General features: G+C 35.6%; 1 protein-coding gene across 1 annotated transcript in view; it reads left to right on the top strand.

Annotated features, from left to right (window-relative positions):
- The window catches only part of Arc42 (Activator-recruited cofactor subunit 42), a 164,307-nt gene that overhangs the window by 51,686 nt on the left and 88,601 nt on the right, over window positions 1–24,020 (top strand). Inside the window, exon 6 of the mRNA XM_090412720.1 lies at window positions 16,069–16,275. Coding sequence (XP_090268846.1) covers window positions 16,069–16,275 — 207 coding nt within the window. The remainder of the gene's footprint in view (window positions 1–16,068; window positions 16,276–24,020) is intronic.

Raw genomic sequence — 24,020 nt, forward strand, 5'->3', positions numbered from 1 at the left:
ACAGCTTTCTCATACAGCATGTGAAAGAAGCAGGACAAAGGTGTTACATTTAATCATAGTCAGAAGGTGTCTCAGTTAAGGATGTGACTACTTTACCACCAGTTGGTGACAGTGAACATGCCATACTGACCTGGGATGTGGACAACCATATAGATGTTCCAATCAGGACAGGTTATATGCTGAACTACAAATCTGGAAATTATGAAAAACTCAGAAGAATACTATGTTTTGTTCCACAGTCAGTTGTTGAATGAGAAGGAGATCTACAATTCATAGGCATCTTTGAAAAGATGCTTAAATGATGCAGTATCTGAATATGTCCCTAGAGTTCAGAGCCCAAGTAGAATGGGAGTGAAATTTATCTGCAATCTCGTTAAACAAGAGGTCCATAAGAAGAGAAGATAATGTGGAAGGAATATCATGAGAATAAGAGTGAGAGGAGTTATGAAATCGATAAAGCTCAGACCAGAAAAGGTATGTGGAACATTAGTTTGAGTATGAAAAGAAATTGGCTCACAGGCTAAAGACAACCCAAGAGAATATCGTTGTTATGCTGCAAGTAAAAGAATGAATGACTGTGGAAGAATAGCTTTATTGAATGCAGACGATACCTTAGTATCAGAAGCAGATGGGGTCACTTCACCAGGATCTGTCAACCTGGTGGTTGACTACTACAGTGGATGAAGAGATAAAAGTATGAGAAGGAGTTTCTAGAGCTATTGTATAACCTGGACATTCCTTTAGCATACGTGTCCTAATTGGAATGTTCAGCCGAATTGGTTAGGTCTTGACATGTTTGTATAATTTGTCTTAGCTCAGGAAAGATCCCACATGAATGGGGAAAAAAAATGTATGCTAATCTCATTGCACAAGGGTGGTGCAAAGACTGATCAGTATCTCTAGAATAACTGTAAAGATTTTAGAGAGGTTGGTAAGAACTTACATACAAAAATGAATGGACGAACAATGTATGCATTCCAAGGAACAGCATGGGTTTTCTAAAGAGGTCTTGCCTGAGCAATTTGTTCATATTTTATAATAATTCTACAGCTGTGCTGGATAAAGGGAATGGATACACCATGATACTCTTGGTAAATACTTGAGCAAAATATTTGATGAATGCCACATGAAAGGCTGTTGCATAAACTAGGGAGTATGTGATTGGAGTATAAAGTATTGGCTTAGATAAATGGGTAGATGACAGAAAGGCATCAGAAAATGGTATATGGGGGAAGCAAATCTGCTAGAGTTAAGATGCCAGTGGTGTTCCCCAGAGATCAGTCATTGGACTATTGTTGTTTAATCTGTACATTAATGATATTGGAAAGAGGCAGACAGGAGATCTTCAAAGATGTTGATACAAAGATAAGCAGGACAATCAGAGATGATACTGATATACATCATTTACATGGTGATTTGAATGGGTTAATGTGGGCAAACAATAATGGCTGTCAATTTAATGTTAGTAAGTGTAAGTTATGCACTTGTAAGTGTTGGTAAGTGTTAGTTATGCAATTTGGCATGATGCAATATTATATTGATGAGATTATGGTTGGAATACCTGACAAGGCTAGAGATCTTGGAGTCATGGTAGATAGAAAGTTGAAGTTCAAAGGTCATATAAAAATTACAAATACAATTAAGGATATTTCGAATTTGAAACAAACATTGACATGTAAGGATATGGAAATCATTTTTGCCTCTTTACAAGGCCTTGATATGACAACACTGTGACTACTGTGCACAGCTTTGGTCACCTGGGTTAAAGGGATAAAGAAGCTGAGGAAAGGCTGCAAAGAAGAATTACAAAGATGATATTGGGATTATGTTATGTAGATTATGAGGATAGATCAAGAGTATGTGGACTATAGACAGAAGAAAGAGGGGTGATATGATAGAGGTCTACAAACTTTTAAGAGGGGGTTATAAGATGTTAGTCATTAAAAAATTTTCATTATATGGAAGGTCGGGAGAGGACAAGGGGGGTATCTGTCAAAGTAGTGTGTGTGTGTGCAGTTAAGTAAGGGGTAAGAGCTAGATTTTATTTTTCTCATAGAGCTGCGAGAGAGTGGAACAGTTTGCCTGTTAAAGTAGGGAGTACATCTAGTGTGAATAAGTTTAAGAAAAGGTATGACAGTTGGTCTGGGTGAATATGGCCTCCCTCCTTGACTCCCCTAGGTGTCAAATAATAATACCTACTTCTCTTTCTCTTCTTCATTATGAAAGAAAGTGGCATCAGGCCTGATATTAGAATTGGAGATGTCAAACTTAGCTCTTTGCTTTATGCAGATGATGTTGTACTCCTAAACACATCTAGTGCGAGTCTCCAGGATTCACTAAATTGAATAACAGCTGTAACAAATTTGGCATGAAAATCATCAATAAAAAGACCAAAACTATGAAAATAGGCAGGAGCATAGAAAACTTCAGCTGCATTCTGAACGGAGATCCTATAGAACAAGTAAAATATTTCGGCTATTTAGGCACAGTTTTTAGTGAAGATGGACAACAGAATAAACAAAGCTGGTATGATGGGTAGCCAGCTGAATAAGTGAGAAATTAGCCAAAACACCAAGCTAGCAGTTTACATGACCATGTTCAAACCAGTTTTAAGTTATGGATCTGAAAGTTGGGTCAGAAATAAAGCACTTGGTCAATGACTAGAGACCACAGATATGAGGGCTCTGAGAAAAATTAGGGGAGCGAATCAATGGCAGAATCATATTAAAAATGAAGATATTAGAAAAGAACTTTACATTATTAGCATTCAAGAATATGTCAGCAGAGCTAATGTAAGGTGGTATGGCCATTTAAATGGCCATACCACCTTAAATGGCAAGAAAGAGATCCAGAGGACGACCAAGCTCTGGGTGGATTGATTCAGTCAGAAGAGCCTTAGAAGCATGGAATGTTAGATATGACAATATTGTAGTGTTCACAAGTAATAGATTGATTTGAAAGAAAATTGTTAATAGGAGATTAATAATAATGTAAACTTAATCATCTAGTGCTGTCATAGTAACCTGAACTCTCCTTGTGGGATGGGGATTACATATCAGGAAATTGATGATGATACCTACTTCGCTTCTTCATTTTTGTTATTTTTTATTTTATTTGTGGGGGGGGGTTTCCCCCATTCCTTGACTGTCCCTTAGGACTGATTGAGCCCTCCTAATGAGGGATTAAGTACTGTATCCTATGACTGTTGCCAGTGTGTACACAGGCAGCAGTCTGTGCGTTTTGCCGCACACTCTGTTTGGGCGGTTTGCCTGCTTGTGGGATGAAAAAAACCTCAGATAAACTTGGGGGGGGGGGGGGGGGGAATAAACCCTGCTGTCCACGCCCAATACCGGCTAACTTGGCTATGGCTGAGAAAGATCCTTAAGCTCCTCACGTCGTCGACGGAAATCAAACCTAGAACACTCCTTCCCCCAGGCATATGGTTGCAAAAGACATAGCTACTAGGCTAACCACGTGAACATTTTTATTATTACTATACTGGTTTCTATAAATTAAGGAACAAAGAGAAAAAGTGCAATAACTCAGAAGGGAAAAGGGAAAAATATATGAAAGTAAGAAACATTATGTAAAAAATAATGCTGAGTCTGGTTATCTATCATATACAGACAGTTTGTACTGTCAGTGGTATATGCAAATGAGCGATGACATAAAAGCTGGCATTTTGGAGTGGTTTTCCATTTCTTGTCTGGAGTAAGAATGAGACATTTTGCAATGGCAAAATTCTTAGATATGGCTGCAAGACATAATTTAACTGATGAATTTAGGTGGTAAGCCATCATAACACTAGAGACTGGCCGAAATCAATCAGGGAAGCACATGATGACTCACATGCAACCATCTGGAGGTGGCCAGATAGTTGCACATGAGTCATTCATTCCATTATGGTTCACAGACAGTGGAAGTAATTTCAACAGTCATAAATGGTGTCCTGGAGATACAGTGAAGGAGTGGGTGACTGATTATCTTCTCATTAAAACAGTTGCGCTACCCTGAATCAGCAACAACATATGTCAGCTACATGAACATTGGTATCTGCTTTCACTGTGCACAGAAGACTTCATGAAGCTAGGCAACCAGTAGTCTATCTCCCCACCACAGAAGAGAATGTTTGAAATAGGCCATGCTCCATGTCAACAGGACCCAAGACCAATGTTGGTTGGTATTGTTTACAGATGCGTGCCAATTTGCTCTTGCAAAGTAATACCAGGTGTGCTCTGAGCTGGAGAGAACTAGGAATATGTTATCATCCCTCTAATATCCGTGACGTGGGCACTTATTGTGGAAGTTGTGTAATGGTTTGGAGAGGCATCTTGTTGGTTGAATGCACTGACTATATATGTTCTTCCTGGTAGAACTATTAATGTTGCAATTCATGAATCATACTGTAAGAATAGAAGCATGAATTGCAGCATGACTTACAGCATGATTTAATTTGTAATCACCTGTAATTAAGTTATATGATTAAAGCCTTGGGAAAAGTATGTACATCTGTACTGACAAATAAAGTGCATAATGACAATGGCTGCTGTTGTTGTTTGGAATTTTGGCTGAAGCAACTAAAGCCCACATAATGTCTGTTAATTGCATGTGTTCTTCTGGCTGGTTTATCTTCTAGAAGATTTCATGCTTAACAGGCACAAATAGACAGGAGAGAAATCCCACTTTTATGTTGGATTAGCTAACTTACTTTCATTTAAAAGTAAGTTAGCTAATCCTTAAACTCCATCCATTAAAGATGGGTTGAGTCCCCTGATTAGGAGTTATAGGCAATTATTTCAGCTGGTTGCCATTCGTCTACTGCATTCCTTAAGAGTGAGTATTTAATGTCTTTAGATATGTATTCATAGGGCCAATTTGATTGTTTTGAGGGATGAAAAACCAGATTTTCTAGGAGGAAAAACCTTCCACATTCCAGTTAACTCACCTTTAATCGAAAAGCCCTGATAAAGGTTTCTCACATCATGAACAGGATTCGAATTCAAGTCTTTTCAACCAAAGGGGCTTTGTTGAAACCAGCTGAGCTACGAAGGCTCTGATCTTTAAACTAGAATATAAAACTTTCAATTTTTTCCCCAACTATTAATTGCCTCATCTAATCTCCCTCACTTTTATTCATGTTTCTCATCCTACTATCATACAATTTAGCATAAAATGAACCATCCCCTTTTGGGTATTGTGTATGAATTGATCAGGTTCCTTTCTTCTCCTTTTTGATGAAAGAGCTACTGTTGAGGAATACATATTACAGTTTTCCAATCATCTTATCTTTAACTGGCAGATTTTTGCTGGGAGTAGTATTTCCTTAGTGCAGTACACTAAGGAAACACCAGTTGCAAGAATTACATCACACTGAAGATAAGATTATAAATTACAAGCAAACATTCATCATTGGGCTTGCAAATCCTGATATGTACAGTACCTTATTCAGTGTTAAAGCAGTGTTTCACCAAGCAGATCGAATAAAACTTATTACAAGCTTTCACTCATTATGAGACTAGTACATTTGCTAGTGAAAAGTGTGCCTTGAAAGGGGAGCACTTCAGAAACACCTAGGACATCCAATGTAGCGTGACCCAGACACTGAAGGAGGTTTCCGTTTGGGACTTCCACCGTGCCTTTGAACACCTGTACAACAAATGTAAATGTTGTGTGGAGTTGGAGAGAGATTATTTTGAATCTGTGTAATTGACAATTCCAAATATAGTTCTTTGTTTTGATATTACATAATGGGCACACTGTGTACATCAGTAATTGAAAATTCAATAACAGATGGATACTGTTTCTTAATTTATTTACATTAAAAACTGAACATTATCAAACTATTTGCTTTCCAGAGAGAAAAACATATTTTAATACTTGCTTTGACAATTTCATGTGTTATGTTCTCTGAAAAGTATTTTCCAAAAATTTTAGACTAATTTTCAACAGGGTTTTGTTTGTTGACATTCTTGCCAAAATTTGCAATGTGAACCATAATGGAAGTTTTCCCACTTGGTTATACTATAAATTAAAGATGCCAAGAAATTATATTCTTGGTTTAATCTTTTACCCAAGTGTAAGCAAACAAAATTTGCACCTGAAGTATTTTCAGGACTGGAAATGACTTAATGGCTTCACATCACTTGCTGTAGTATCTAATGCAGAGCACATATCCTTATGGACATGTATAATACTATGCATTATGGGAAGGGTTTGATAATACTATGCATTATGGGAAGGGTTTGATAATACCAAAACCAGTCTGGGTAGTGACACTTCCCATAATGCATAACAGAGAGAAAAATGAGTTACCATTACGTGCTATCATTACAGTGATTTATCTGTAAACAGTAAATCTCACCCACTTCTTCAAGCAAAACAAGTACATTTTTCAATAAATTAAAGATGTCAAGAAATTATATTCTTGGTTGAATCCTTTATCGAAGTGTAAGCAATAAGTTTGCACGTGAAGTAACTTCATGACTGGGCAACTCGTATATGGAGGCTAATGACTTCACATCACTTGCCTTAGTATAATGCAAATAATGCATTATACATTGTATATTCCCATAATGCAAAGCACATATCCTTATGGACATGTATAATGCTAACCATTATGGCAATGGTCACTACCCAGACCAGTTTCAAATTTTATTATGGTCTGATCAGTGAGAACCAGACTGAGAATTGACACCAAGGCTGAAGTAATGCACAAGTCATATTTTCATATACAAGTAGCCAAAAAGTGTCACATCTTATTACTAAAATACTCTGGATTAGAGATAGATGTTGAAAGTTTTTCCACTTGGTTATACTATAAATTAAAGATGCCAAGAAAATCCTTTATCCAAGTCTAAGATTTTTATCCAAGGTCTGGGTATTGATCCTTCCCATAATGCTTAGCATTATACATGTCCGTAGGATATGTGCTTTGCACTATGGGATAATAAGGCAAGTGATGTGAAGTCATTAGCTTCTATATACGAGTTGCCCAGTTCTGAAAATACTTCTGGCAAAAATACTTTACACTTGGATAAAGGATTAAATCAAGAATATAATTTCTTGGCATCTTTAATTTATAATGTGAGCCCTGCTATAATTGGTTCACAGAAAAAAATGAAATTCAAATTGTAATGCAAAATTAAGTAAAAATATTTTATGTCTTAAGGCTTCTATTGTGACATACAAGGTTGTTTGAAAAGTTTATTGAAAAAATAAGTTAAACACATTTTTTTTGGAAAAAATCATTTTTACTTCTCAACATAGTCTCCATCATGGTCTATGATGGAGACCATGTTTGGTCCAGTGAGTTTCCAATTTTTTCATCTCATCTAAAAAGTAGGATTTGTCAAATTGTGCAAAATAGTCATTGACAGCCTTGATGACATCCTCGTTCGAAGAAAGTTTTTTCCCAACGTGCCAAATTTTTAAGTTTGGTAACAAGAAGTCACACGGGGCTAAGTCTGGAGAATATGGTGGATGTGGAACCAATTTGTACCTCAATTCGTGCAATTTTGCCATTGTGACGGCTGATGTGTGGGAAGGTGCATCGTCTTGGTGAAAGAGCACTTTTTTGTTTGCCAATCTTAAGCCATTTTTTTTCTTCAGTTCTGAACTGAGAGAAAGTTGCTGAGATGATCAGAATTTTTAGAAGTAACTCATGCAGGCAAAAAAAAAAAAAAAAAAAAAAAAGATTTAAAAGCTTTACAAGCTGATACAATATTTATTATTTTAAATTGCATTGATAACAGTTAAATTATTATTATTATTATTATTAACATCCGACCTCCATGGACACAAAGACTCATCATGGGAGGGACGCACTATTACACACAATGCTCATCCAACTGTACCTTAAAATGATTCAATGTGTCTACATTCATAACACACTCAGGCAATGCATTCCACTCACCAACCACTCTCCATGCAAAGAACCTGTTCCTTACACCCTCTTTATACAGTTTCTAGTGATGGCCTCTTGTTCTACCTCCTCCCCTCTTTCTATGAAAAATCTCTTCCATATCAACCTGATAACAACCCTGACTAGGTTATATGTCTCAATCATATCTCCCCTTTTTCTCCTATTTATGAGGCTTTGCAATTTACATTCTCTCAATCTGTCCTCATACTCCACATTCCAAAGACCACTGACAACCTTTGGGAATCTTCTCTTGACCCTTTCCAATACATCCTCATCACTATGAAAACCCAGTGACCAAATCTGTGCACAATAATCTATATGAGGCCTGATCAAGACCTTATACAATTGTATCAGAACCTCTTTATTTCTGCATGTCTGTGTCCTCCACATCATTGCCGTTATCCATTGCAATGTCTTCACAATTTGTGCGATGTGGCCCCTGAAGTGTGTAGAAAGCTTATGTGTTCGTCATATGTGTTGATTAATTTTTATTGTATATGTTAGAACACAGACTGAAACTTCCAAATGGCAAGACATATAAAGTATATACGTCAGGTGGTGAAATATCAAGGAAAGGTGTAGCGTTCATTGTAGAGAAGAAAACTAATAAAAACATTATCCATGTCATCAAAAAATCAGATGGAGTAATGACAATTCTAGTGAAATCTAAACCTGGAGATATGCTGATCATTCAGATATATGCTCCTATAGAACAGAATGAGGAAAGTAGAAATAGATAACATGTATGATAAAATAGAATGGTGTATAAAGGAAGTTGGAGGCAAGAAAGATAGAGTTATTTGTGCTATGGGTGACTGGAATGCAAAAGTTGGATCAGAGTGAACATCTGCACACATGGGTACATTTAGACTTTAAAATTCAGAATGAGAAGAGGACAAAAGCTGATTGATTTCTGTAACAAGCACAGTCTCATCATGCTAACACTTATTTTGAGCAAAAACCAACAGCAAGATACATATGGGGAAAGTCCGGATGGAAGATACAAAAATCAATTAGACTATATTGTGATCAGTAAACGTTACTTCAATGGAATACGGAACTCAAAGGTGATGCCAAGTACTGACTGTGGATCTGATCATAGACGACTGGTCTTAATGAAGATGAATATTCGCCTGAAAACAATAAAAATTAAAACAAGTCGACCACAAAAATGGGATCTTCAAATGGTAAAAATCGAAATTTAATGATGATGTTTCAGAACTGCTGTTTACACAATTGCAAAACGAAAATGAACCCTCTCAGTGGAATAGACTACAAGCAGCTATCATAACATCCTCTAAAAACCACATCGATAAACAAGGAGAAAGAAAGAAAAAACCATGGATAACACAAGAAGTAATCAACCTTATCGATGAAAGAAGAACATGGAAAAGAGGAGCAAATGAACAAGAAAGATTAAAATATAAAACATTGGATAAAAGAATCAAACAGTTATGCAGAAGATTGAAAGAAACCTGGATAAATAGGCAGTGCACTGAGATAGAAGAATTACAAAATAGGAACAGAACCAGAGACACATTCCTGAAAGTGAAGGTACTTAATGGACAAGCAAAACATACACAGTCTGATAACATTAAGGACAAAGATGGAAACATAATCATTGATAAGGAAAAGATAAATGAAAGATGGGTGGAGTACTTATCAGATCTGTATGATGATAATAATGGTAACAGGATAGATGATTCGTGACACCTTAAGTTAAAACGTAACAACAGATACCAATTAAGAATCTTCCTAATAATAAATCCTCTGGGTGTGATAATATCCCGGGGCTGAGATGCTGAAAGCTTTGACTGGCAATAATACCAACTATTTAGTGGAATCCATTCAGGACATCTATAAAACAATAGAATTACCTGAAGTTTTTACAACAACTGTCTGCATTCCAATTCCAAAGAAAAAATAATGCAAAATTGCAAGGATTATAGAACTGTGAGCATAATATTCTATGCATCTAAAATTATTTTAACCATTGTTAACAAACAAATTGAAAGAGCCTTGATCGGTGAATTGAGTGAACAACAGAAAGGCATCAGAAGAGGAATGGGAATGATTAATGCTATCCTGGAACTAAAAATACTAATAGAAAGATCACTTGAAAGGAACAGGAACATTTACATATGCTTCATAGACTTTCAGAAGGCTTTTCACTGGGTAAAACATAATAAAATGTTCAATATATTAGATAAATTAGACATAGAAGATTTAAGATTATAAAAATGATTTACACCAAACAGAAAATGCAGCTGGAAGTTTGTTTTTTTTTTCCACTTTTTTCCACTATAGATTATACTAAATTTAGTTTAATCCTTTATCCAAGTGTAAGCAAACAAAGTTTGTGCCTGAATTATCTTCAGCACTGAGGCAACTCGTGGTAAAGGTGAACCAAGCTCTCATCACTACTTGTCTTAATATCTCCCACAATGCAAAGCACCCCCCCCATACACACACATGCACAATGCTATGCATTAAGGGAAGGGCCACCACCCTTTAAAAAAAAAAAAAACTTCCAACATCTTTCTCTAAATCCAGAGTAATTTAATAATAAGGTGAGACACCTTTTGGCAACTCATATAGGTAAATATGACTTCTCCATTGCTTCCACCTTGGTGTCGCCACCTCTAGGTCTGGCTCCTGCTGACGGGGCCTCGATGAGGGTCGGGGCCAGTCTGGGTGGTGGCCCTTCCCTTAATGCATAGCATTGTGCATGTCATCAGGGGGGGATATGCTTTTCATTGTGGGAGATACTAAGACAAGTAGTGATGAGAGCTTGGTCCACTGTTACCGCAAGTTGCCTCAGTCCTGAAGATATTTCAGGCACAAACTTTGTTTGCTTACACTTGGATAAAGGATTAAACTATAATTTATTATAGAAAATGCAGCTGTTTAGCTCTGAGACTTCTGTAATGAAAATAAAATAGGAGTTAGACAAGGTTGTATCCTTTCACCAATTCTTTTTAATATCTATAGTGAGACAGTGATGAAAAAGATTGAAAAACAAAAAATAGGAATTAGTATCAATGGTATAAAATACAACAATCTTAGATATGCTGATGATATTCTAATAGCAGAAAACAGAAACAAATTAATCAAACTACTGCAGCTACTAATTGAAGAAGATAAAAGAATGTGGATTTAGATATAAATGCAAAAAACACCAAATTTATGAAAATCTCAAAAGAAAACAGATCTGAGCCAGAAATATTCATAAACAATATGAAAATTGAACATACAACAGAATACAAATATTTAGGCACCTACTTTATGCAGATGGAAAGCAAGATAAAGAAATAAAAATAAGAACAGCCATAGCTAAAGATGCCTTCTCAAAAAATAAAGATCTGCTCAGAAGTTCTGTGAGTATCGAGACAAAGAAAAGAATGATAAGAACATTAGTGTGGCCAGTTTTCACATGTGAAAGTGAAACCCGGATATTCAAGAAGAGTGTAAGACAACAGATAATGGCCTTTGAAATGTGGTGCTATAGGAGAGCTCTGAAAATCTCATGGACAGAACTTGTGACAAATACAGATGTCCAAATACAAATACAAACACAGAGATCTTTATTACAGGAAATGATCCAGAGAAAGATGAGATTGGCGGGACATGTACTGAGAGGTTCAGCAGGACAGAGGATACTAACAGTTTTAGAAAGAAAAATTATGGGAAAAGGATCAAGAGGCAAAAAACAAAGAACATGGCTTGAAGATATAAGATCATGGACAGTATCACATGACAATGCAGAAACAAAAAGGAAAGCCACCAAAAGAGAGAACTGGGAGGACAATTTGCTGCACCCTCTCACTGAGGAAGCTACACGAAGAAGAAGAAGATTGCTGATATTTCACAAAAAAGTAGTTTGACAAATTATTTTTTGTGCTCTGAAGATGCTGGTTAGAATACTAGTGAAATATCAGCAATAAATTAATTATTTACTTATCAGTCTGTGATCTAATATATACTGTCAAAATTAATCAACATGTGGCCCCTGAATTTCAGGTCCTTGTCCGACACCATTCCAACAACTCTCGTTTCCTCTACCTCCTTTAAAGTTTCCCCACCAAGTGTATGCTTTGCATCCAATCGTTGCTTACCAAATTTCAAAACCTTACACTTCGTAACATTGAACTGATAATTCCATTTACCTGCCTATTCATGCAATCTATTCAAATACAGCAAGGCCACAACATTTGCTTGACTCTGCACTGCTCTCCCCAATTTGGCATCATCTGACAACTGCTGTATATCACTAGCTAAACCAATCCCAATATCATTAATATACATACAAATTGAACAACATTGGTCCCAAAATTTACCCCTACGGCACACCATTAGTGACCTTTCTCTTTCGGGATACTGTACCCCCATATGCAACTTTCTGATAACTATCTGACATCCAGTCACTGATCCAACTCAGAAGTCTGTTATCCAATCCCATCTGTTTCAATTTATTTAATAGTTTGTCATGTGGAAGCCTATCAAAAGCTTTTGCAAAATCCAAGTACACCACTGTATATGCATCTCCCCTGTCCAAGGTTTTTGTCACCTTGTTATAGTTCATAAGTAAGTTAGTAAAACATGATCTCCTCTTAACAAACCTATGCTGATAACCACAGAGAATCCTGCTGTTTTCAACTCAGTTCTGTATCCTACTTCTCATCAATCTCTCTAGTACCTTTACCACAACTCCAGTTATACATATTCACCTATAATATGTAACCACAGCCTTCTCATCGCCTTTTTGCAGTGGAACAATTTTACCTTCTTTTCACTCCCTTGAAACCTATGCTGTTTAATACTCTTATTAAACAGCACAGGTATTAAACAAGTATGCCAATTTTCTGGAACATACCCTAATGATGCGTGGTGATATGTCATCAAATCCTATCGCATTATTGACATCAAGGTTATTTATTTCCTAAAATACCTCCTGCTCACTCACAGTTAAGCCATCCTCTCCTATGTCCTCTACACTTAAGTTCCTCATGATTCCACCCTGATCAGGATCTAACACCCTTGTAAATTGATCACTGAATACCTCAACAGTGTTCATTTAGTTACCATTCTACCATTTTAATCCATTAACATCATCTTATCATGATCATTCTTCCTTCTGCTTGCCACATATCTGAAACACTCTCTAGAGTTTTTCTTCACCTGATTTGCCATTTTCTGCTCATACTGCACTTTTGTTTTTCCTTACTAACTGAGTCACTCTCCTGGCTTGTTCTTTATACTCTTCATGAAACTAATTATTACCATTTTTCATCTTGTACTACCTCCAAAGTACTTCTTCGAGATTTCACGCTTCATTCATCCATTTTACACCTACCTTATTCAGCTTTTGGCTTTTGGAATACATTCACACATTGATGTTGTTATGTATTTCTTCGTCAGTTCCCAAGTAGCATTTATTTCCTTGTCACTCAAATCTTCATTCCATCCTATAGCTCCAAGTTGTCTTCTAAGCTTGTTATAATCAGCAGTTTGTATTCCACATATATCCTTTCTTCACAGAACTCTGCAATATGACTAGCCACAATCCAGGAGATCACTTCATGATCACTCTCACCAACTGGAGGAAAGTGAAAAACTCCACTCACAATTACATCCTCCGATGAAATTAACTCTTGAACCTGGTGTGTGTCCTCCTTTACATGCTGAACATACCTTAGGGTATGTTCCAGAAAATTGGCATACTTGTTTAATACCTGTGCTGTTTAATAAGAGTATTAAACAGCACAGGTTTCAAGGGAGTGAAAAGAAATTAATTTTCCTTATTCTCAAATACTATTTCTTCATTCCAATCTGTACAGCCATAATTATCTAAAAATCACCCATAATAATTACCCTTCCTTTGTTCATTAACCCAACTTGTTCATACATTTCTTCATCACCATCCTTCATATTCCCTGGCCTCTTGCAACATTGAACTAAATATGTCTTCCTGTCAACTTCCACATTACACCACACTGCCTCATAACCATTGCCACAATTTCCCTCTTTCATGTCTACCTTATGTGGATTTAATTTCCTTGCAGCAGTCCACCTTCCTTCCTGCCCTTTCTATCCTTACGAGAAAAAAAATGTATACTTCTATTTCTATTCCTGTTATGATATAATCTTCATTCAACCATATTTCACTTATTCCAATGATTTAGGGGCGAATAAACTTAATCACTGAAACCATTTCATCTACCTCATATCTGATACTTCTGGCATTTGTAAAAAAACACAGTAGTTCATTTTTAGGTCTATAACAAGTCCTATCCAAGCCACTGGTCGGTTGAGATTTTTCCACTACATCTGCCCTTGTCCAATTGCCTTTATCACCACTTACCACAGTAAGTGGTGATCTGCTCAGTCTCAACTTTCCCACCCACATCGCAATATACTCCATCTCCATACACGCTCGCTGCTACTTTCAACATCCATCTCTCCCTGTCCACTCGTGCTCTCCCTGTTTTCCTGTTCCTCTTGTGTTCCCACTTTCTCTTCTATCACACTACCATCGTTTCTACTGCCAAGCACTCCTGTCTCTTCAATATCACTCTCCTGATCTTTCACTTCATCTCTTACTTTTGATCTCTTGCATGCAGCACACACTGTACTTCCATTTAGCAACACTTTCTCCAGTACACTCACTCCAAAGCTATTTAAATGCAACCCATCACGCCTGTATAATTTCATTCTTCTCTCAAACACATGCTATAAATTCACAAACTGTATTTCCTTTTCCCTCACACAGCTCCATTAGCATACCATTCGTGATTCCAGCTCTCCGTCTCAACTCATCATTGTCTTACTTCGACAAAACACTGACATCCTTTCCACTATACTGTTTTCTTTCACTCTTCTCAATAACCTCCTGATATTCACCCTTACATACTCCTTATGTCCACTTAAATCATTTGTCCCTATGACCACCATTAGTTTTCTTATTAGTTTCCTCATCATGTCCAATGCCTCAATTATCCTGTTCATTCTCTCTCCTGGATAGCAGACCTTATGGGTTTTCTCATTATCCACTTCTCTAACTATGGAATCCTTACACTGCTATCCCTGCTGTCAATTGTCACCTCTTTTACCATTTTTTCTTTCATTCTATTCTTTTGCACACTTTCATTAGTTTCCACTAAACATATGTCTCTCTGCATAGTCCTCATTTCATTTTTCATTTTCAACAACTGTTTCCTGGAATCTTGTGTTCTGACAATTTCACTTTCAGTCACTCTTTTAGCCTTGCAACCTCTTGTTCTGCCACACCATACTTCCATTTTATCATTCATACTTTTTTTTCGCTCCCTTATCTTTGGCTTCTGCATTGTTGCATTCTTTCACTCTCTCAGTTTCACTAGCTTTTGTTTCATTTTCATTTTCATTTCTTTTATCTTTTATATTTTCAATGTGTTTCGCATTCATTGCCTTGTGGTCTAATTATATATCGTACTTCATACAAATCCATAGCTTTCCTCGTCTCCTGTCCATTCTCTCCACAAACACATCCATTACACTCTGCCATACAAAAATATTACACTCACAACATTGAATCAATTTCAAAAAGTCTATTTCGCTACTGCCACTTGATTTTTGCAGTGATTGCTTAGTCGCACTGGTCAACAACCACGTGGTTGACCTCACGAGTACCACCATTGTGTTCTGTTTAATAAATAATAAATCATGCCAAATATCTCAAAAATAAATAATACAACACAAAAATTCAAGAAATATTGCCAATTATTACTCAAAATACACCTACATTTCCTGGAATTAAAGTTTACAGAATGCAACATTATTATTTCTTATCTTGTAGTTGTCTGTTACTTTCTATATCAAGCAGGAAACTTAAAACTTTTTTTGTGTTGTTGTTGTTGTTAAAATGTACTTTTTATTAAAAAAATTATCATTTGGTATTGAACATTATTCATCTGCATGTCTTTTAGTTGGAATATGGTATTCTCTGTGTTCATGTTCAGAAGAAATAATTAAGTAGCTTTAAATTCATTAAAATAAGAACATATCAATAAATGGTTCAAAAAGTTAATATTTTTTGTTTTTCTTTTTTTCCTTCAAAATTCTTATTTAAAAAAAATGTGATTACACTATTGGTCAAGTTTTATTTGTAGGTGTTTGCTACCACTGACAAGTCTAAGAAGCACAAAGGAATTAGTGCCTTTATTGTTCCTAAACCTACTAAGGGCCTATCTTTAGGTAAAAAAGAAGACAAATTAGGCATCAAAGCTACTTCTACATGCAATCTTATTTTTGATGATTGTCGTGTGCCTAAGGAAAATCTTCTTGGTCAACTAGGAGAAGGATTTAAAATTGCAATGGTAAATAAATATAAACAAATAGTTAATTGTTTTCAGACAGGAACTAATTAATAATGATATGATTCATTTGCAGTTAAGTAGCAAATTCTGTTAATTCAATATTGGCCTGTTAGTTAATACTGTGTATTATTACTTATTAGTTTTTACTGTATTATAAAATGAATTAAGATGACTTTGCATTTGTAAATTATTTACTAATATAATTCACAAAGAAACTTAGCCAAAGCTAAGTTTCTTTGGGAATATCACACATGCTTCTTTGAAGCAAGTTCACTTTATATAAAACAGACAGAACTAGCAATACCATAACAGTTAAAAAAATAAATGATTGAAAATTAATTAGAAAGGTTAGGAAACTGGTTGCCCCTTGCCCCAATAAATTAAATGATTTATTGGGGCAAGGGGTAACCAGTATGAGTTATGATATTGGAGAGAATCAACTCATTGATTGAGGAATCCTTTCCCTCTGCCATCAAAACTTACAGGAGAGGAAAGGCTAGAAAAACAAGGATAGCTTTGCAGGATAGCAGGAAAAAGATCCAAAAGAAGATCAAGATGTAGGTGGATTGATACTGTAAAAAGTGTCTTAGAAGACAGAAATGTAAAATATGATATTAGAGTCTTGACCTCTAGCAGATTAATTTGGAGGAAAATTCTCAATAAGAAGTTAGTAATGATTTTTTCATGTGGTATTATCATGAAATCCTAACATCCCCTCCCCAAAAAAAGGGTACATTCAGGAATTTGATGATTGAGACAGCAAATGGAAGAAACAGAAGTAGAAATGAAAGTGATGGCAAGAAAGTAAACAGAACAGATAACAAAGCAAGAATACTGAGCAAAGTTTCATAGCCATCAACTATACATCAAGGCCTGCTAAATTTCCTGCCACATTGGTGTTATTAAACACTCACTTTTGCTTTGAGCACAGTGCAACCCTCACATTTATAATGTTCAAAAGAAGTACACCAGTAAATTCCATTCAGTGATATGAGTGATTGGTGTAAGGGCTACCAACAATAAGTTAAATAATAATAATGAGATATTTCATGAGCAGTAGTATTTTTATTCTGTATTTAGATTAGGCAGTCTACAAAAGATTACAAGTTATTGCTTTAATCTTTTGTAAGCTGTATTTGAACAAGAGTGGAGTTGTTACATATCTGTGCATAATCAACTTTCTTGAAATGAGCTGATGTAGTTATGAAGTTATGTCAAATTGATTATTACTCAATAGTTGATTCTTGATACAGTATATCAAACTTGTAGGGGACCACAATAAAAGTTTGTTATAATGGATAGTTTGCTATGGTGAATTTCTTTTAGAACAATACTGCACTTATGAAGCTTTGGTTGGAATGTTTCATAGTGAGTGAAAATTAGTTATAGTGGTGTTTGCAATCAGGAAAGAAGTTGCATTGTTAGCATCTAGGAATGTGTGAACAGAACTAATCTCAGGTGGTCACTTAAACAGAATAGAAGAAGAAATTTTTTTTTTTTTTTTTTTGCCAGGATGGCAAGAAAAAGACCTAGAGGAAGACCAAGATCTAATTATATACTGATGCAGTTGAGAAGTGCCTTAGAAGACTGAATTATAAGATTTGACAATACTAAAGTTCTGATGGGCAACAGATTGATTCATTTGGAGGAAAATTGACAAAAGTTTTGTCAATTATGCAAACTTTTTGCTTTATACTATACATATCAACAATTTGCTAATAATAATTACAAGTATACCTAATCCTAAATTTTGACAATAAAAGTTATGTTCGAGTTGCATTTTTTTTAAAATTGTATTATTTATTGTATATTATTTATTTATTTATTTTTTTTTTTTTTTTTGCAACTTGTTAGAATTTTAACTTTCAGTTTTGTAAAATTTTGTTAACTTTTCTGGTACTGAATTATGAAGTGTTGTAATAACTGTAAACTATGAAAAGTACTTTAGGAATCATTTTAGAAGTCCTTTTAAAGGACTTCTAAAATGATTTTATTTATCTGCTTGATTACATTTACATATTTCAGCAAAACATTACATGGCCAGATAAATTATGACCTAAGAATGACAGTAATAGTAGTAGTAGTTAAACTAGCTACAGAACAAGCAAGTACTTTTTCAGTCAAAAATGTTGCAATAATTCATTATTCTCGAAGAATGCATATGCATTCTTTTTTTCCCCTTTCCCTCTTTTTTGTATAATAAAATGGGCTATCAGAAGAGGATTGATATAAAATAAAAGGGTTAGGATTATCTGCATTTAAAGTTGGAGCAATATTCTAAGGAAATAAGCATTTCCTGCTTCATTAGTACTAACTCTGAGATATAGCTGTGAAACTGAGTTAATAGTGACCCAATAAATTATTTCCTTCCTTTTTTTACCCGTTATTAACAATAGTAAACATAGCTAAGATTACTCAATTTGACCATGAATGAGTCGGTGTGGATTATAGCTTAAAAATTTTTAACTGAGAAAAATGTAATACTAATATTAAACAGATTTATCATTACTGCAACAGAACAAAACTTCATTCATGATATTTTATTTTAAACAATGAAGAAATTCTCAAAGTTTTTTGTTAAAACTAGTTTCATTTAAAAAATAATCGAATTGCATATTGGCAAATTATAGTTTAGTGAATGCAAAAACTGCAATATATGGAAATTATTTGAATATCTATCTGCAACAAGCATTTAATTAGCAGGTGCTGTGCTATCAGCAACAATGCATGCTAACACTGTGACCTCATAAGCAAACTGGAGGATAATTAATACGATGTTCATAGACACATTAAATAAAACTGTTACCAATTATCATCAATAAAAGTGAAGTACGGTGTGTTAATATTAAGACATTGTCAGTAGGAAATGAATTAGAAGTTTAGGTGTTGACGAGACTGGCAAGACTTTATATGAGGAAAATCATGGAAGATATAGCAGTATTAAAAGAAAAATCTGGTGGGCTAAACTAATTTTTAAACAAATACTGAGTAATTTTATTAAAAAAAAAAAAAAATCACATTTCCAAAATATATTATGTGATATCTCCAAGGAGTTCAAGGATTCATTACATGAGGATACCTAATTCCACACAACTCACATTATCCAGTACCTAACCTCCTATCCTAATACTCCCCACCCCTTCTTCTTCTGCTTTTTGTCTGTGTCCTTGAAAATACTATTTTCTCATCTCCTCTGTTACCTACATCTTGAATCCAACAATACTCCATGTATACCACAAACTCTTCTTGTTAATTCTTCTTTTGGCATTTGTAAAATAAACCTAACCGTGCTTTTATATGTATTTAGATGTATGTGTGCTAACCGCTATATCATTACTCTCCATTATTAGCTTTAGTTCAGCCATCTGACCCTAACTCCTACCCATGTTTTCCCATTCCTTAATTTTGCCATTCTCTGTCCTTTATTTTACTTAAGATATTTAAAATGTTCTTTTGAGGTCACCTATATAGTTTTCTCTCCCTTTCTATATCAACCCATTTCACAGTATCTCTTGAGATTCTAACTGTTTACACTATTACCATTTCTAGGCTCCCATTTCATCAGTTCAGCATAGTTTCTCTCCCCTCCCCATCTCTCTCTCTCTCTCTCTCTCTCTCTCTCTCTCTCTCTCTCTCTCTCTCTCTCTCTTTGTCTCTCACTCACAATCAACTTGCAGCTTCTATTCCACATCTTGATAGAGTCCTACAAGGCATTTGTGCCAGTAATACAAAATTTGCTTCATTTTTTCATTCTTCCTTGCCATATCACCTTTCAGTCCTCTACTGACCTTACCTTCACATTTCTTTTTGATATCCTGTCACTCTCTCAAATCTTGATTTCTTCTATACCTGTCCAATGCTACCTACAAATCATTCTCATTTGATTTCATTTACTTTCATTCCCACTTCTATTTCTTATATTCACTCTTTCCATTTTTATTTTCCTCTTTTTGTAACTTGCACTGCTGTCTTCATTCCTATCTTTACCTTTTTTTCTTCCTTTCATTTTCTCTCTTTCTCTCAACCCACATTCTTATTCTTAGTCTTTCACTCCATCCCATTTGTAGAATAATACAATTTATCCCATATGTGTACACTCTCTAACTTCCACTGTTCCCTTATTTAATCTGGCAAATATATCTGGAGTAGATGGCAATTATACTGGGACTTCAATGTTTAACAAGGCAGAATGTGGTGGACGTTGGGATCTGTAAGAAGTTTGGTCTCTCATTATGAGTCTTGTGACTTAGTGGAGGCATGATAGGCCTGAAATAGTACTAATACTAAATAATATATATCTCGTGATAAATTTTGTCATCATCATCATCATCAAATTCCTGCCATGTACCCTCAAGGGGTGTACAGGATATGATAGTACTACATGAAAAAATTACATGATTACTAACTTCCTATCTACAATTTTCCTCCAAATCAGTCTGTTACTTGTCAAGACTCCAACATTATCAGATCTTATATTTTTATCGTCTAAGGCACTTTGTACCGTATCAATCCACCTATATCTTGGTCTTCCTCTTGGTCGTTTTCCTGCCAACCTGGCAGAGAACACTTGTTTTGCTAATCTTTTCTCTCCCATTCTATTTAAGTGACCATACCACCTGAGATTAGCTCTGTTAATGCATTCCTGGATGCTGACAATGTCAAGTTCTTTCCTAATATCCTCATTTTTAATATGATATTGCCATTGATGCCATCTGTTCACGCCTCTAATCTTTCTCAGGACTCTCATATCTGCGATCTCTAGTCTTTGGTCAAGTGTTTTACTTCTGACCCAGCTCTCAGATCCATAAGTTAAAACTGGTTTGAACTGTTTTGTATACGGCTAATTTAGTGTACCGACTAATTTCTCTCTTATTCCATATGAATTTATTCAATTGACTTCCCACCATACCACCTTTGCTGATTCTCTTGTCTATTTCTTATATTTAATTTCCCATCTTCACTAAAAATCGTGCCTAAGTAGCTGAAATGTTTTACTTATTCCACAGGTTCTCCTTTCACAACACAGTTGACATTTTCAATGATTCTGCCTATTTTAATTGTCTTGTCTTTTTATTGCTGACCTTCATACCATATCTATTACAACAGTTATTTAGTTTAGTCAGAGAATCTTGCAAACTTGTAGCAGATTTATTTAGAAGTATAACATCATCCGCATAAAGCAAAGAGCTGACATTAACATCTCCAATTTTGATATCATGTTTAATACCACTTTCCTTCATAATGTGATCCATATAGATAATGAATAACAGAGGGGATAATGTACAACCTTTTCTCGTACCAGATTTAACATTAAACCATCTTTTTCTACTTCCTTCAATTCTAACTGCTGACTTACAACTCAAATAAAGACTAAGTATTGCTTGATATAATGCCCCATTGACACCATATAACTAGCATATTGAATAGCTTCTCTCTTGGCACGTTGTCATATGCCTTTTCCAAATCGACAAAACTTAAATACAGATCTTTGTTATATTCCCATGCTTTCTCGACTATTTGTCGTAAAGTGAAGATCTGATCCCGACAGCCTCTATTTGGACTGAATCCAGCTTATTCTTCACCCAGCTTTTCTTCCACAATTCTTCTCAACTGTTTCTCAAGTATACTTGAATAGATATTGCCAGGAACACTCAGTAGGGAAATACCTCTGTAATTCTCACATTCAGTTTTATTTCCCTTTTTATATATGGGTACTATGAGAGCTCTACTCCAATCATCGGGAATTCGTCCCTCTGTCCAGGCTTTTTGAACTATGCAGTGCAGCCACTGTAAGACTTTTATACCACCATACTTCAGCATTTCTGGCCGAATATCTATCTACTCCTGCTGCCTTTCCACATTTCAAGTCTTTGATGGCTTTTTCTACTTCAAGTATGGATATGTATTTCTGACTGCACGCCTGGTCAGTGTTTTTTACCACAGTGCTGTCATCACTGCTTGTTTCATTTAACAGTTTTTCAAAGTAATTACTCCATACTTCAAGGATATCTTTTTCATCTGTTTTCATGTCACCTTTATCATCTCTAACTCCTTTTACAGCACTCTTTCCTCTATTTCTAAGCTTCTTCAACAACCTCCAGAATATTTTGTCACCTTCTTGATATTTATTTTCTATGTTCTTGCCAAAGTCCTCCCATGACTTTTGTTTAGCTAGTTTTACACAGTATTTAGCATTCTTGCATTTGTCTCTATATTCTCTAAGAGCACAAGCTGACTTATTTGACAGGAACTTTTGTTATGCTTTCTTCTTTTCCTTCACTGCCTCTTTAACTTCATGTGTCCACCAGGGAGTTCTGATTTTTTTATCCTTGCAGACAACCTCACCTCATGCCTCTCTGGCAGAATCAGTCAATGTTTTCTTCAGAGTTTGCCATTGAATCTCCAAGGTTTGATTCCTGTTCTCAAACTCTTTCATTTTCTTTTCAATAATATTTCTGTATTTTAGTCTACAGTTCACATCTGAGAGCTGCTCAACTTTTATTCGCTTTAAAACTTTCTTACATGTTATTCTTTTCAATATGAAATTCAATTTTATCCTGCTCAAGACTAAATAGTGATCGCTTCCAATTTCAAATCCTCTGTACACTCTGGTGTCCTGCATCAGGAAGAAAACATCACTATCAACAATAACATAGTCAATGAGACTTTTCTTATTCCTAGCCTCTTCTCTCCATGTGAATTTGTGCACATTTTTATGTTGGAACATGGTGTTAGTAATAACCAGTCCACGTCCTGAGCAGAAATCCAACAGATATTTGCCATTATTATTAGCTTTGCTCTTTTCTCCAAATTTTCCCAAAATATTTTTTTGTCTCACAATCATTTCCTACTCTGCTATTTAGATCCCCAACAAGGACCAACTTTCTTTTTCATTGTGTCAGTTGCTTTTTCTGAAGCGTCAAAAAATTCCTCCACTTCTACCTTAGTAGAACCTTCTGTGGGACCATAGGCACAAATAAGTCTCATTGTCCAGTTCCCCATTCTCATATTTGCCCACATTACTCTACTTGAGACTGACTGCCATTCAAGAAGATTAGCCTCGTATTTTGTGTTGAATACTTTGGCTACTCCTTCTTTTCCTTGATTGTCATTGCCTGAATATAACATTTTGTATTTATTGCTCAGAAAGATCTCACCAGTTTTTGCCTTTTTTGTTTCAGTCACCCCTATTATGTCGATCTGGTACTTATCTAGTTCCTCAGCTAGCTCCATTTCTTTGCCATTCAGGCTTCTTACGTTGATAGTACCGATCTTTAACTCTGGTGATGTTGAGTTGGGGTTTGTTTTCAGATTTGTTCCAGTAGCTGACTTTTCGCTGTTCGCTCTGGTTCCCTGGCGAAAACAACGGGGGCCTTGTTTAACCGGGCGACGTCCCAGCCAGCATGAAATTTTGTCATGTTGTACCATCATTTTTTATTTTGGTTTAACCAATAAGAATACAATTTGGTCGGCTAAATCCCAAATTGCCAGCCCATCCTCGTTCGTTCAGTATCCAAGTAGATACCCAACAGGGTGCACTACGAGAAGGTGAGGATTGGACATTAGGTCAAAAGCCCTGGTCTGTTCTCCGCATTCCTTTAAAGGCTATGTGGAGGTCTCCTCTCACTTATACAGCTTTGACCCTTAAGCACCCCAATAAATTTAGTTTAATCCTTTATCCAAGTGTAAGCAAACAAAGTTTGCACCTGTGCACTACCTCACCCTAGTCCTGAAGATAATTTCAG

The sequence above is a fragment of the Typopeltis vanoorti genome, chromosome 23 (assembly GCF_054136105.1).
Source record: "Typopeltis vanoorti isolate ZY-2024b chromosome 23, IOZ_Tvanoo_1.0, whole genome shotgun sequence".
NCBI lineage: Eukaryota > Metazoa > Arthropoda > Arachnida > Uropygi > Thelyphonidae > Typopeltis > Typopeltis vanoorti.